Source organism: Macrobrachium nipponense, chromosome 42 (genome assembly GCF_015104395.2).
Source record: "Macrobrachium nipponense isolate FS-2020 chromosome 42, ASM1510439v2, whole genome shotgun sequence".
Lineage (NCBI taxonomy): Eukaryota > Metazoa > Arthropoda > Malacostraca > Decapoda > Palaemonidae > Macrobrachium > Macrobrachium nipponense.
Window position 1 is genome coordinate 14,683,163 of NC_061103.1, and position 16,673 is coordinate 14,699,835.

General features: G+C 38.6%; 1 protein-coding gene across 1 annotated transcript; it reads left to right on the forward strand.

Annotated features, from left to right (window-relative positions):
* Window positions 1–11,344: 11,344 nt before the first annotated feature.
* Window positions 11,345–11,701, forward strand: LOC135213275 (uncharacterized). The gene has a single exon (XM_064247255.1). The coding sequence runs from the start codon at window positions 11,345–11,347 to the stop codon at window positions 11,699–11,701; it is 357 nt and encodes a 118-aa protein (XP_064103325.1).
* Window positions 11,702–16,673: the final 4,972 nt, after the last annotated feature.

The window sequence follows — 16,673 nt, forward strand, 5'->3', positions numbered from 1 at the left end:
TGTAGAAAAAACAATGTACAATGACTCTAACCACAGAGCCAACAAGAGATATATGAGCTGATACTGATTCTGTTGTAAGCATGCCTATCGAATTCATGTTTGCTACTTACAATCGATATCAGCCATCCTCTACCATGGTAGCTGACTGGTAAATGGTTAACACATGGCTAATTATGAATTTCCATCACACGCACATTGACATTTTTATATTCACAAACATTATGCCACGAATATCGTTTAATATCCAATTCACTATATCTCGGAAATAACTTACACCCATAGGGAATTATATTTAAATAGAGCATCGTAATCAGTAGGATTCAAAATGCTGCCTGGTTTAAAAACAACAAAACACAGTAACTTTGACCATTGAGCCATCAAGAAAGGTATAAGTTGATATAGACTTTGCAGTATGTATGCCTGGCGAATTCATTGGCCAAAGCCACTCTCTATCGATGTTTGTAAACTCACTCTCTCTCTCTCTCTCTCTCTCTCTCTCTCTCTCTCTCTCTCTCTCTCTCTCATGTGCAGGCACAAAAACGGATTCCTTACGTTAAAAAGGTGTAGGTTATAAAAAGGCAAGGAACAACTAATCCCTGTTCAAGAAAAGCCTGCTTGCTGGATAATGGAGAACTTCAGATATCAATTAAAAAGTGTGATAACATTAATGTGTATCTGGTATTTTAACTGATTCTTCAACTCTCAACGGCAGATTTCCGAATACGGTACTGGCCTTGCAGGCTTTCACATACAGGACTGAACCTCAGTCATTTTTCTTTAATTAAATTTTTTTTTCCTTCAAAAAAGTTACAGACACATTCTCTTAAAATAATAATAATAATAATAATAATAATATAATAATAATAAGATAATAATAATAATAATAATAATAATAATAATACAGACGCATTCTCTCTCAATAACCAATAATAAGATTATTATTACTATATCACTATTATTATTATGCGATCCCACCCAGATTCCATGAATTGTATTGCTATTGCTCTTGATATGGTCTCCGCCAGTAAAAGTTTTGAGAACCTTGCACAGGGGTTCTTCGAAATTTTCAATGCAACGGGGCTTTAATGAGGGAATGAAAGTTCAAATATACTTAATAATAACGAATGGTTTTCTTTCAAATCCTTTATCAATAACTCAAACTGAATTTCTTGGTAATTGGTTCAGTATACCTAAATTTTGTTCCAAAGATTTAATTACAATATTAGCTACGAGCCTGGATTGCACACGCTATGCTGCACTGGAACCTGGCACTGTATGTAATGTCTCCCTAACCTCAATATCCCTTACCTACTCTGTTCCTAAATGGGGTGGACAAAACAGGTTTGCAGGAGGAGGGTGGATTCATGTCTCGCCAACCCTCCTGATCCCAAACCTAACCCACCCCCTATCTGGGGAGGACAAACAGGTTTGCAGGAAGAGGGTGGATGTGTCATGTCTCACCTACCCTCCTGATCGCCCACCTACTGACAAACAAGAAAGATCCACTTCGATTTTATTTTGATAGAATGTCATAAAAAAAATAATGTTGACTGATCTATAAGCGTGTAATTCTTAGAACAAATCAGGAATTATAAATGATCTATATTAATATCAAAGCTGGAAGGAAGTGAACACATAGTTATGCATTAAATACAGAGATAAATCATTACCTCAAGTCAACGTTTAACACAAAACCTCTTGGTTGAGACACGAGGCCTAGCAACCATGACAAAGAGCCCATGAAGGCAGATTCTCATATACGCTAAGAATTACCTTGGTAGGTTATGCACTGCATACCAACGAGTCTTAGTCAACTTCCCGACTAACCAGTGACCCGCAAAACTAAGATTACTCTCGCTTAATATCATGGTAAATAAGATGGAAATCAACACAGTTAAAAAGCATAACTTAGAAATGAAGTTTGACCTCAGGTCTAAAACAATGGAACTCTTATGGTGAAACAAAAGGGTGTTTCCATCTAAGCTGCAGAAGTCCTAATAGGAGATGGAATGTATCACACAGCTCCTAAGAAAGAACTGACAGGTTGGTATGGAAGATGTGTGGCTTATGTACATAACTCCTAAGGCACTGGCTTCCTATATGACTCCTGTGACATGGTTTCGGTTGGTTGGTTTTATAAAGTTTAGGTGTAACACCAAGCACTGGGGCAGCAAAGGCCATTCAGCCCTTACTGTATAACTATGAAATTATAAGAGGTGTTATATCATATAAAGAAGGTTTATTTCTTTGAGATAATTTACTATATTTTGAAGTGGGACATTTTCTCCCAATGACATGGTTTCGGAGCACATTCGTTTTTCATCTGAGAGGTCCTGAGTTCCATCCAAAGTGAGATAGAAAATTATTTGTGTATTTTGTACATTGAATTCTGTCGATTTCCATCCTATTTGCTAAAACAGGAAAATAAAGCTTAAATGCTATTATTTGAGAGCTTGAATAATAGGGAAATTAGACAACTTGCGGTTAAGTAATTAGCTTCAACTTCATCTATACTTCTGTAACCTGCTTGGCAGCACCTCTTCTCTACCAAAGAGGTCAACTAGTGTGAATGAAATGCTAATGCCCTGGATTCCTACTTGAAAGTCCGGGATTCGGTCTTGATGCGAGTCAGAAACTTATTTCTCTCGCGAGTTTCTTTACAGAATAGAAGGGTTTTTTGCCCTTGGTGATTATACCTCTTATAGTAAGCAATGTGTTAATAGTGTCTCCACATAATACCCGGCGTGTAAGGAAGAGTGTGTTGTGCAATTGCAGATATACTAATATCCCTTCTGCTCCAATCAGTGCCTTAGAAATCTTTCAAATCACAGCTACTCGAGGCCTATTGGTCCTGGGAAATGGGTAAAAGAATGCAGTGTATATGTTAGTGCTTGACCCTTCCTTTGCCACAAAAATGTCATCCAACCAACCTCCAACCATTGCGCAAGTGACCCTGGCACCTACCGGTGCCTGTGCCCCACACACAAGTTTCGTACTTGCAAGAAATTGTCTTTACTTTATACAATACCAATCGAACTGTTCCAACATCGAGTCCGCTATACAATCGGTCAGTGATGTCTTCTCTGATGAGGAAATTAACGTTGCATATACGAAAGGCAAAGATCTGATACCAGAAAGCATTCTCAAGGAGCGATCCGCAAAAAACCTGTCCTCTCACAAGAAAATATATATCACGAAGTGGCTAAGGACCTGCTCAGTGGAAATCTACACCGATGACCCTTACAATCTGCATCCAAAGTAGAATGCTGACCTAAGCCTACCTGCGGTGTACCACATGGCAGAAGTCTTCCAAACAGCAAAATCCCTCTCAGAAACAATTGGAGAAAACTCAGAAAAAATCGGGGAGACAAATAATAAATTCTCAAGAATCTGGGAGTGATGAAAAGACTACAGGAATCCCTAGACAGTCTTAAAACTGTGGAAACAAATAATCTCGCATAGATCTGGGATGCGATCAAAGGAGTGCAGGATTCAATAGACAATCGCACAGATAGCCATTAGACTCCTCTGATTGCGGCATCCAGTTTTTCCTCGCCTCCCAGCAACACAGGAGTGCCCCCATCACCTATAGACCATTCTGAAGGGACTGTTGGTCTCCCAACTTCTCCCTCCCTGGTGCCTCCGGTAGAAGATAGATCTCTGATGATGATTACCAGCCCACGTGATTCTCCCCAGCCATCTCCCCCCGCCCCCAAACCCCCATTGTAGATGCAGGTGAGAGTGATCATGAGGGGTCTGGCAACTGGCAGATACAAACAAGCAAAAAGAAGAGAAAAACCTCCCGTTTGGCCGCTGAACCGGAGCTCAACATTCATGTTTCACCTCGCCCGACACCTGAGAAGAGATGTCACATAGTAATTCACAATCTGCACTCATCAGTGACGCTAGACGTCATAGTGGAGAGAGTCAAGTTTCTCACTGGCTCTGACCCACTCATCTCTCACGAACTCCCATGCAAAAGTAAACAAAGTGGCTTACAGGATAACCTGCCTATTTCAACACCTCGACGTTCTTAAAGGTGAGAATTTTGGTCCTAATATATTATTTTAAAGATATAACCTAATCCGGGACCAACCACCCCAAGGGGAACTTACAGACACCCCAACCAGGGTCATTTCCACCGCAAGCACCAGCCAACCGCCCACGGCGAGTGACTGCCCACTCCCCCTGGCTAACCCCCCATCCACCCAAATAATCAGCGCATTCATCTCCCATCTTCCTGAGTAGTCATGGTTACATTAAACATAATCTCTTGGAATATTTTTGGCCTCAAGTGGAACATTCCTCTCCTAAACATGTTCTGCAAAAATTTCAAAGGCATCATTGCATTGCAAGAAACGCTCCTCTGGCTACATGACCTTGTCATCTGCGATTCAATACATAAAGACTTCAGAACCTTCTTGACTTCATCGATGCAAATTACACATCAAATCATAGCCGGTCGCCCGAAAGGGGGCCTCTCTTTCCTGTGGCACAAATCGTTAGACATAAAGGTGATGACCTACAGGAGTGACAGATTGCTGGGGCTTCAAGTGACAGTAGGGAAAATAACAATAATTTCTATCATTACAGCATGATCCTAGGGGAGTTACACAGTATTACTCACATTTCTCCAGCTGATCACATTTGTATAATCAGGGACCTTAATTCCCACCCCACAAAACAATTTTATAATGAACTCACTCGCTTCTGTCAAAATCATGCTCTCCAAATTAGCAATGTAACCCTCCTCCCTCCCTCCCCCTATTCATATGTACATAATAAAGCAGACGCAATTAAAACCTCCTGGCTGGACCACTGCATCACATCTCCACAACTTCATAATTTTATTATGATCTGCAATATTTGCTACGATCTTGCAACGGGCTACGATCACATCCCATTACAGGTGTCATTCAGTACCCCATCCCTCCCTACTGTGAACCCCCTAACTGACCGCCCACCAGCGGTAAACTGGGATTTTAAAAACCAACAGAAAACCAGATACTTTAGGGCGACCACGGAAACCAGGTTGTCATCAGTAGTTCAACCGGCAGACACCTTACTTTGTACTAAAACAAATTGTAGAAATGACCACCACAGAAGGGATCTGAATGAATTCTATTCGAACATAATCTCCGCTATGCTTGCTTCAGGCATGACTGCCTATAGATTTCATCAAAGTGAGCGCAGTTCAAACTTGCTCTTAAGCACTGCAGATTTAATGAAAAACAACTAAGAGCAGATGCAATGTCTAGAAACTTAGAATCTAGTGATTATCCTTGTCTTTGGAAAGATATCCAGTCCTTAAATCCCAAAACTAAAAAGCTATCACAGAGAGTAGGGGAAGCAGTCGGAGACGAGGCTATCGCAAGTATGTGGGGCGATCACTTCAACAATATCCTGAATTGCATAAATGATCAAGATTCCCTGAGGTGAGTAGATAACCTCCTTACTGACACCATTCAATTTCCTTCTGCAGACCGTGTTACCTTGCTATTACACAAGGTAACATCAGCGATGCCATAAACAGCCTACCTAATAATAAATCGCCCAGCTGTGATGGTCTTTCCGCAGGGGCTTTCAAATTCTGCCATCCGATAATTTACATTTTGCTAGCTCCCCTATTCAATGTGTGCATGATTCACCAGTTTCTTCCAGACTCCCTACTCTTAGTTCACTTGATACCATTAATCAAAAACAAGCTAAAGGATGCAGCTGACCCTGGCAACTCCAGCCGATTGCAATCACAACGATCGCATCGAAGATACTTGAGTCGGTTCTACTAGTGAGACTTCTCTCCTTTCTACACACCACTGACAACCAGTTCGGGTTTAAAGCAAACCACTCAACCGACACCTGCATCTACATACTGAAAGAATTCCTGAACTACTACCTATCATCAGCCTCTCTTGTTTTCCTTTGTTTTGTGGATGTGAGAAAAGCATTTGACAGAGTAAACTACCTGAAGCTCTTCCTGAAGCTGCATAAAAGAGGCACACCCCTATATCTAATTGGCATTTTACGCTGCTGGTTCTCCACACAGCAATTCTGTGTCAAATGGGGTAACATTATCGTACACCTTCGGCTCCCTAAACGGGCTTCGACAAGGGGGAATTCTCTCTCCATACTTGTTTAATACGTACACAGATGCCTTGAATGTCAAACTGAACTCACTCCCAATCGGATGCACTGTCAATGAAACAACTATAAAAAACCTCTATTACGCCGACGATATGGTTCTGATTTCCCCATCAGTGCATGGCTTCCAACGACTCATCGACAGTTGCCGCCAATATGCAGATGAATTTGATATAATTTACAATGAAACCAAGACCCAGTGCACATCGCTGCTCCCGAGATAGCTTCAGCTTATTGCAGAACCACAAATTTTCCTCAGAAACCATTGGCTGGAATTTGTGCAGGAATTTCCGTATTTGGGTCACATTATCACCGACAACCTAAAGGATATGGCAGACATTGAACAGAGGTGTCGTAAACTATGTGCAACTAGCAACAGATTGCAAGGAGGTTTGCCTTCTGTCACCAAAATGTGAAACTGCTGCTCTTCCGCTCGTATTGCTACAGTAACAATGGGTGCTCCCTCTGGACGAACTATACCCGAGAGACCATGAGACATATCACTGTTATGCACAATAACATTTTGAGACGCCTCACAAACACTCCCTGCTACCACCCCCTAGATGCTGACCCCTTGGCATGGGTAGGGGGCTTAGGGACCAGCAGCTGGGCCCTGATGCCTGATGGGGATGCTTTCTCACCTGTCCTTGGGACTCAGCTGTTGGTCAAACAAAATTAGTCAGCCTTTCCCCTCTAGCTGTATATTATTTCTATTTCTCTACCTCCTCCTCCTATTTAGGTGTGGATTTTATGTTAATGACTTTTGATATGATTTGACATGTGCTTGGGCTTTGATGGAAGGTGAGGATGGATGGCACGCCACCTCACCTGTAGAACTCGAGTACCCGATGTGGTCGAGCGAGGGGAAAGTTTCAGGTCAAACCCTGCCATCGGTGCCGGGTTGTGATCTCGATGGACATCATGGCGCCTTAGCACTGAGGGTGAGGTGTATATGCCGGTAATACCCCTAGGGCGGTGTTTGTCAAAGGGATGGCTGTCCTCTAACTATGGCTCCGTGGTGGATATGGGGATTACCCGGACGAATAATATCTTTTTGTATATATGGCCAACCTCCCCTCTTTTATCATCTGACCCTGGCATGGAAATGGACTTGGCAATGGATAATTCAGGTTCGAACATTGTTACGATGGAACCTTTTTCTTCTCCTGCTTTGGAAAGAAAGAAAAATGCAAAATTGAATTCAAGGAACTTAAATATACAGAGTAATAAGAAAGGAAAAATGGAGATTCTTCCTGGTATGTATGAATTAGTTTCATACAATAAGTTTATAGTTCTTAGGCTCGAAGATGATGTATTGCAGAATATCAGTGTATTTAAAGCAAGCAGAGAAATTAATAATGTATGTAACTGTGCACCAAAAATTCGTCCACAAGATGATGGGACCCTATTAGTTGAAGTCTCCTCACCTGAACAAAGTGGAAAATTGCTCAAGATGAATACCTTAGTAGGGCGAAAAGTTACGTGTTTCCCTCATCCTATTCATAACCAAAGTCGAGGAGCTATATATGCTCCCGAACTGCTCTTATTAGAAACCAAAGAAATTCAGCAGGAATTAGATGAACAGAATGTGGCAAAGGTGGTCAGTATGAGAAAGAAGGTGGGGGATCAGACTGTTCCATTGGCAAAGCTAATCCTCACTTTTAATACCTTTAAATTACCTAATGCTATTAAGGCAGGCTGGCTGAACTTCAAAGTCAGCCATACATACCATCACCTTTGAGATGTTACCACTGCCCGATATTTGGTCATTTGATCCAGAAATGTAGAAAGAAAATAAATGAAGAACCTGCTTTATGTTGTAATTGTGGCAAAGAAGCACATGGTCCATGCAATGAACCACCGTCTTGCATTAATTGTGGAGAAAATTATCCTGCATCCTCAAAAAGTTGCGTGAAATTTATTATAGAGAAGGAGGTGCAAACAGTTAAGGTTATGGAAAAGATTTCGTTTAAAGACACCAGAAAGAAAGTACTAGAACTTCAAATAAGACTGGGAGTTACATTTTCATCTGTAATTAAGAAGCCACAGTCCAGTGCACAAGTGCCAGCTACTCGTGCAGTGCAACAGCAACCATCCTCTGCAGTCACAAAGTTAAACCAGGCTGAGACAACCCCACGTGGAGAGGAGCATGGTGATGTTAAACCTGAAGCAGGATGTTCTTTAAATAATCAAAATAGCACATCACTTCAGCAACCAAAACCACAGGTTCTTAAATCATGTACAGCAGAGATATGTAAAGGAATATAGTTGACTACATACAATGGAACTCGGCCCAAATCAGATCACAGGAAAAGAGAGTGAGCATCAGAAAAAAGAAAAGATAAAAGTGAAAATAAAAGTAATGAAATTTCCTCGCAGAAATCCATCGTTATCCAGAGCAATATCCCCAGGTTAAAACGTGTGAAAGATAATTATTAATTATCAATCGTAATGGAGTGCAGGCTTTCAATTTTGCAGTGGAACTGTCAGGGGATGCAAGCCAAATATGAATCTCTACAAATTATAATTAAAGAAAACTTACCAATATGCATTGCCCTGCAAGAGACTATGCTTGAACAAAAAATCATATGTCCTAAAAAATACATTTTTTTATCATTCGGATTATGACGAGCAAGTAGGGATTCATGGTGGAAGTGCTATGTTAATTAGGCGAGATACAGCTCACAAAAAATATCCACTGTAAACAGACTTACAAGTGGTTGCTGTTCAGATTTTTCTGAAAAAGAATATACCATATGTTCACTGTATTTACCTCCAAATAGAACATATCATAATATGACTCGAGAATTAGAGGGATTAATAAATCAGCTTCCAAGGCCTTTTCTTATTGTTGGTGATATTAATGGAAGACACCCCCTGTGGGGTGATGTCATTTCCAATCCTAGAGGAAACAATATTTATAATTTTATTGAAGACCATGTGCTTGCAATCCTTAATTCTGGAGAACCAACACATTTTCATATGCAAACTGGGACCTTTTCTGTGATAGATTTATCACTATACAGTCCTGATTGTTATCGTTACTTTTCTTGGAGTCCAATAAGTGAAGGATTAGGCGTGATCATTTTCCAATCTTTATTAATGTAGTTGGTGAAATTGCTACCCCAAGATCACCTCGTTGTATTTTGCATAGAACCAACTGGGCATTATTCAAAACCCTAAATTTTTTAGAAATGGATATTGAGGATTTCCAGTCCCTGGATGATGCACTGGATTTCCTTTGTAAACTAATTATTGATGCTGCCCAGAAGACAATGCCTCGTACAACTGGAAAATTTAAAAGAAAGCCGGTTCCTTGGTGGAACCTTCAATGTTACATAGCTCGTAAAGCAATGCAAGCAGCTTTTATGCGCTATTCCAGAAATAAATTAACTATTATTTAATCTTATTTAAGAAGGCACGAGCCAGATTTCGATACCAAGTTAAACAAGCCAAACGTCAGTCATGGGTAGATTTTATCTCAAAAATTAATTGGAAAACCCCTTTACCTGAAGTCTGGAATAAAATAAGAAAAATTAGTGGCAAATATGTACCCAAACCTCCACCCGTGTTATTAGTCAATGGAAACATGGTTGCCAATTGTTATGAACCCTGTCAATGGTTCATCAGGTTCTTTTAAGTTTTAGAACATTCGGGACTGGAAAAACCGGAAGAGATAGAGCCCAGCAACGGAGGGAGGAACTAAACAAACAAAATACAGTTACCTTAAACTAATTTGTACAATTATGTATTTACACCTTTATACATATGAGTCAGTATGTCAGTCAATACCCTTGAAATCAGATCATCCATAAGTGGATATATGGAGTTACTTAAAAGCAGCATAACAGCCCATAAAAAAATCCCAAAAACTGAAAAATTTTACCAAATTAAATAATAATTGTACCCAAAATTTTAACATTAATACAAAGTTAATTAACAGACCATTTACATCACTATATGCAAAGTTATTTAAATTAATAATCAGGCACAAAACTAAAGACATTCAAAATGTACAAGCAGCATTATTCCAAATTACTCGAGCATCAAAATTAAATATAAAGACAGTTAACCAGCAGCACTTAAATCATCATTCAAAATATGAAAATAATAAACATCGTAAGTGAGCAGTTAAAATATTACATTACTTTGAATGTGCGACTTCTAAACAATTCCTGAGAATTAGGCAAAACAAGGCATCATTAGGTCAACCGATACATAATCACACTCAATTTCCACCTAAGGAGATTTACAGCTTAAGACACAGCAACAACAGACAATCCTATACACAAGGTCATCAATACAGCTCCACGCTGCCAATGAGGTTACCCTCCACACAGTGTCGCTCCCCAGCTGACAAAAATACACCAATAATGCCCAATGGAGCCACACTCTACATGACGTCGTTCTCCATACGACGAAAACACGCTAATTCCGGCCAAGGCTGCTGCCCAATGAGGTCACACTCGACACCTCTCGACAACGAAAACACGCCAATGCTGGCCAAAGGGTGCCGACCTCCAACACGAAGTCACACTCTGTGCGACGGCTTCACACCAAATAAGCAGGTGTCCAGTACCTGACGCTGCCCCATGCTGGTCCACGGGTAATCATACCTGACTGCCTCTGACTGACTGACTGACTAAAATCAGACATCGTCCGTCAACTCACTTGACCCCCCCAAAAAAGAACAGGTTAATGGTTATCAGGTAAACAATCAATACTAAGAAACAAGCGGAATACGCTTGTTCCAACAATGCCACTTGACCTGACACAATCCAGAGGATGTTAGTGAGGATTTTGCTGACCATTTTGCTAATGTTTCTTCTAAAAACCCAAAGCTCACCTCACTAGAAAGAATGTATTCAAAAATGAAAATAAAATTCTCGACTTTACATCCACGCGAAGTGAATCATATAACCAGCCATTTACCTCTCAGGAATTTTTATCTGCCTTGTCATCATGTAATGAATCTGCTCCTGGTGCAGATGACATAACCTATTCCATGATAAAAAATTTGCCACTCGGAACACAAAAGTTCCTGCTCAGTATCATTAATAAAATATGGAAAGAAAATGCATTTCCAGCTTTGTGGAATATAGCTATATTACTAGCTTTTTTGAAGCCACAGAAGGATGGTACTACTCCCTCTAGTTATCGTCCTATAACTCTAACATCATGCATATGTAAGTTGATGGAAAAAATGGTCAATGTGCGACTTATATGGATCTTAGAAAAGAAGGGCCTTAGAACTCCAGCCCAGTGTGGCTTTCGTCAAATGCGTTCTTGCACTGAAAATTCAATATGCGAGGCTTTCATCTCCAAAAACCATCATGTATCAGTTTTCTTTGACCTGGAGAAAGCTTATGATACAACCTGGAGATATGGTATTTTGAAGACACTCCATGATTATGAATTCCGAGGAGAATTACCATTATTCATCCAAGCTTTCCTAAAAAATCAAAGGTTCAGGGTTAAAGTTGGGTTAAAGTTGGAAACTCATTTTCATCTCTTTACAGCTGAGAAGAAGGAGTTCCACAGGAAAGTGTCCTTAGTGTGACACTGTTTGCTTTGTACATTAACGGCATTGCCTCTGTGATTCCTAAAGATATTATGTTTTCCTTATTTGTTGATGACACCTCTCTAACGTGTGCAGCCTCGCGAATGGCAATGACTTAGAGAAAAATGCAGCTGGCTATTAACAAAATTGTCGAATGGGCAGAAAAAAGGGGTTTTAAGTTCTCTACATCGAAAACTGTTGCTGTACATTTCTGCCGCATTAAAGGTATACATCCTGATCCTGACCTCTACATACATGATCAGAGGATATCATGTAAAGAAGAAACACGTTTTATGGGATTACTGTTCGACAAAAGAATGACTTGGGTACCTCACCTAAAAGATCTGAAAGTTAGGTGTATGCAAGTTCTGAATGTTTTAAGAGTGCTTTCCCATACATCTTGGGGAGCAGATAGGAATCACCTAATGATCCTCTACAAAGCCATAGTGGCATCAAAAAAATTAGCATATGAGGTATACTCTTCAGCCTCGAAATCAAAACTAAATATTTTAGATTCGGTGCAGATTGCAGGAATAAGGATTGTGAGTGGTGCCTTTAAAAAGTCTCCAATCCAAAGTCTTTTGGTAGATTCAGGGGAACTAATCTAGATTCATCTCGTCAGATATCACTTGTTCGATACTGGCATAGAGTCCAGAGGATTCCTGACTCATTAACGAGCAAAACAGTTTTTAATGATAAATATTTTAACCTTTATGAACATAATCCGCGTTATCCAAACCCTTTTGAATACAGTTTTAAAAATTTTAGATTATTCTATTCCAAAGGTCAAAGTCTAGCCATTTACATATTCTGTTGTGCCCCCTTGGAAGCTTCCTTCTGTGGAGCACTGCAGGTTCTTCACTGGTAGCAAGGAAGAAGGAGTGCTGAGATGCTGCGCATCTCCTTTTTAGAACATTTGACGGGCCATGATGGTTCAGTCATAGCTTTTACAGATGGATCCAAGTCTGACGCAGGCGTTGGCTATGGAGTTGTATTTCCCAATTTTAATAAGAGTGGAAGGCTGCCAGATCAGGCATCCATTTTTACAGCAGAGTGTTATGAAATTCTCATTGCCCTTAAAGAGATTGCTTGTCATTCTGGAGAACACTCTGTTATGTGTTGCGATTCACTGATTGTCTTGCAAGCTATTGGTCATTTTAATTCACTCCATCATATCATAATTGAAATTTTAGAGTGGTTTCAGTTGCTTAAGATTAGTGGTAGTACAGTATCTTTCTGTTGATCCCCTGCACATGTCGGTGTGGCAGGAAACGAAGTAGCAGACTCACTTGCCACAACAGCTGTCAACCAAAGTAATAAGCTAAGTGTGCACTCCCTACAAATGATATGTATCAGGTCATTAAAATCAGCGTTCTTTGATTCCTGGAAATTTGCATGGTAGCTAAAAAACCAAATATGAAAGAAATAGCTACCACCATCTTTCCTTGGAAGTATTCATCAATGACTAAGCAAAGGGAAGTAATAATCAGTCGGCTTAGAATAGGCCATACAAAAATGACACATGGCTTTCTGATGAGTAGGGATCATCAGCCTTATTGTAACGAATGCTTGGTACCATTGACAGTCAGACACCTGATAGTCGAGTTCCCCAGTCTTTCAGATGAGAGAGAGAGAGGTACCTTCCTCCACGTTGCAGGGGAACTGAAGATGGTTTTTGCCTTATCAAGATTTTAGGGGCAGATTTTACTGAAAGCGCCTTGTTTAATTTTAATAATGCCATCGGTATTTTAAATCAAATTTAATTTTTACTATTTTGTAAGTTTATAGGTTTTACGATTATTAATTTATTTTATCATGGGGATTTTCCTTTGTTAATTTTATTTTATTTCAATTAAATGAGTTTTTAATGTTTTTTTATCTTAAGTTAATAATTTTGTCTTGTGTGTGTATTTATGTGCGTATGAATGTATTTGATGGTTTGGATATGCTCACATATGCTTTGTATATTCCATTGTAGTGGCGTCAATAATCATTAGCAGTTGTGACGCCAGATAATTTTTAATAAATCAATCAATCAATCCCCGCTGCCACTCTGCCACAGAGATGTTCATAGAAAACCACCTGGACAATTTAAAAATCACTGTAAGGCGAACAATGTCCAGTCTGATAACCCGAGTGAGAAACAGCAGCAACTCGCTCAAACAAAGCATCCTAAAGGACTTAATCTCTGTATTGGCAAGATGTCATCTGCAGATCATGTCATTATTATCATTTTTATTGCTGATATTTTACTTTTTCATTATTACTGAGAATACTATCAAGTTAAAGTTATTTTTACATTCAATTTTCGTATTTAGCCCTCAGGACCTGACTACTGTAACCACCTAAGGACTCTAGTTGAAATTTAAGTTATATAATCTGTGCACTAACTGTTACAATTCTCAATGCATTTTTTTCCTCACCAATATTATTGCTGTTATTACTAATACTATTATGATTATTAACTTTTATGCTACCTCAGCTATTTTGTGAATAAGTGCCGATTTTTCATTTTTTTATCATGTTGTCTCATGTATCTAGATTGTGTATGTTACTGTATATTCCATGTATATGGCCCTGAGCTGAAATAAAGGAGCTTTATTATTATATTAAAATTAAATTCGGTATTATTATTATTATTATTATTATTTATTATTATGTAATTTAATTAATTGAAAAAACTTAATAGATTATTATTATTATTATTAAATTATTAAATTATTAATTATTATTAAATTATTTATTATTATTATTATTATTAGATTATTATTATTATTATTATATATATATATTATATATATCTATTATATATGGGGGCACACAAAATATTAAATACTCACAGAGAAACTTAAATAAATACCTGTTCTGAATTACTTTTATTTTTGTCCATATCAATTTTAGTTTATGCTCTAATTTCGATTTCAAAACACCCTGAATATATATTAGTGTGTGTATTTGTATAATATATTTGATATATATTTATATATATATATATATATATATATATATATGTATATGTATACATATATATACATATATATATATATTATATATATATATATATATATATGTGTGTGTGTGTGTGTGTGTGTGTGTGTGTGTGTGTGTGTGTGTGTGTTTCGAAATTAGAGCATAAACTAACATTGATATGGACAAAAATAAAAAGTCATTCAGAACAGGTATTTATTTAGTTTCTCTGTGAGTATTTATATGTGTGGCCCCCATTTGCCTGTACCACAGCCTGCATTCTTGAGGGTTATGATTACAGCAAATCACAAAAAGCTGAGACTCAAACTCCATTTCCCTGAGCACTTCCGGTCACCTCTCTTTGCAGGTTGACGAGGCTTGGTATACCATCATAGTTCACTTTGCGTGCTTCAACACGATCCTTTAAGATAATACCAATGTTTTCACACACATTAAGGTCAGGGGAGCTACCTGGAAATTCACTTGACAAGAAGAAATCGATACCACTGTTTCGAAGCAGCTCCTGTGTCTGAAGAGCCTTGAAACATGGTGCCTCATCATGCAAAAATGTGACTTCTTTAACAGATAACACATTTTCAAGATCTTTGAGGCAAGGAAATACTCCACTAGTAAGCACAGTTTCTCGGATGTATTCGCCATTCCATGACTGTCCTTTTTCTTTGATGATCCAAATTAACCGTTTGGCTGTGAAACAGAAAAATTCCCAAACATTCAGGAAATTTCACAACTTAGCGATAGCGCAAGCCATCACTGATATCATCCAACTTTGCAGCCCAAATGATGTCATTTTTATGATTTGGCTTCCTGACTGTGTAAATGAATTCATTTGATGCGGCAACAGGGAGAAAGTCAGTTTCATCCCAATCTTTAAGAAATGAACCACAAAACCATGCACGATCTTCTCTCTGATGCTGAGTAATGTTGGGCCTGGAGATAAATGGAGACTCACGAAAATATATCAGAAGAAAGACAAGGGTGGCAGGATTTCACAGTGACACTATGTTGCAATATGTTGATGAAAGACCGAACAATAGCAAATAAAACAAAATTTTCGCTACATTGTGGTAAATTACAATGCTTAAAACGAATTACACAAAGGTCAATTCTTTATTATACCAAATGTCAGTGGAACAGTCGTAAGACGTAATTACATAATTCCCAAATCTCATTAAGTACTGTAGATTAAAATTCAGGGAAAATGTAGTCTTTTGCCATTTGTTCACGAGTCCCTTCAGCGACAGCATTTGCCTGCAGCAAAGTTCAGAGGTAAAAGATTTATAGAACTTAAGCATCAGACAATCCCCTCGCTTCCCTGTGGCATTGTTGGAAAAAATTAATTTGTAAATACTTTGCATCTACAGAACTGTCAAATGATTATTTCTCAAATACACTTATTTTCCTTTGCCCTTGGTGACATCAACTTGATTACATTTTTCTTCACTTCAATCCATAAATAAAAGTTTTGTTTCTCCAGAATGTCATAGGTAGTGGAAGCGAGTTATGACAAATTTTTCTACTTCAGCCTGTGACTTTCCTTGCATATGTCAAGCAACATTTAATTTTGAAATACCACTACTCACTGGTATCTATTTACGCCTGAAAAAGTCAGGGTAAGTACCACTTTTATTATTCACCTGACAAAGTGAGTGAAAATGCAAGATTTATTATCCACTTGAAAAAAGTCAGTGAAAATGTAAGATTTATTATCCACTTGAAAAAAGTCAGTGAAAATGCAAGTTTTAATGTCCACCTGGCAAAGTCAGCGAAAATGTGTTTCATTATCCACTTGACAATTATTGCTTATACTTAAATACGAATAATACTGAAATAGTGGTAGTAGTAGTAGTAGCAGTAGTTATTTAGGATTCTACCCTTCCTTAATACATGTATCTGTATCCGTCTAATTCCAAAAGAGCAGTGTGTATGAGAGAGAGAGAGGGAGAGAGAGAGAGGAGAGAGAGACGAGAGAGAGAGAGAGAGAGAG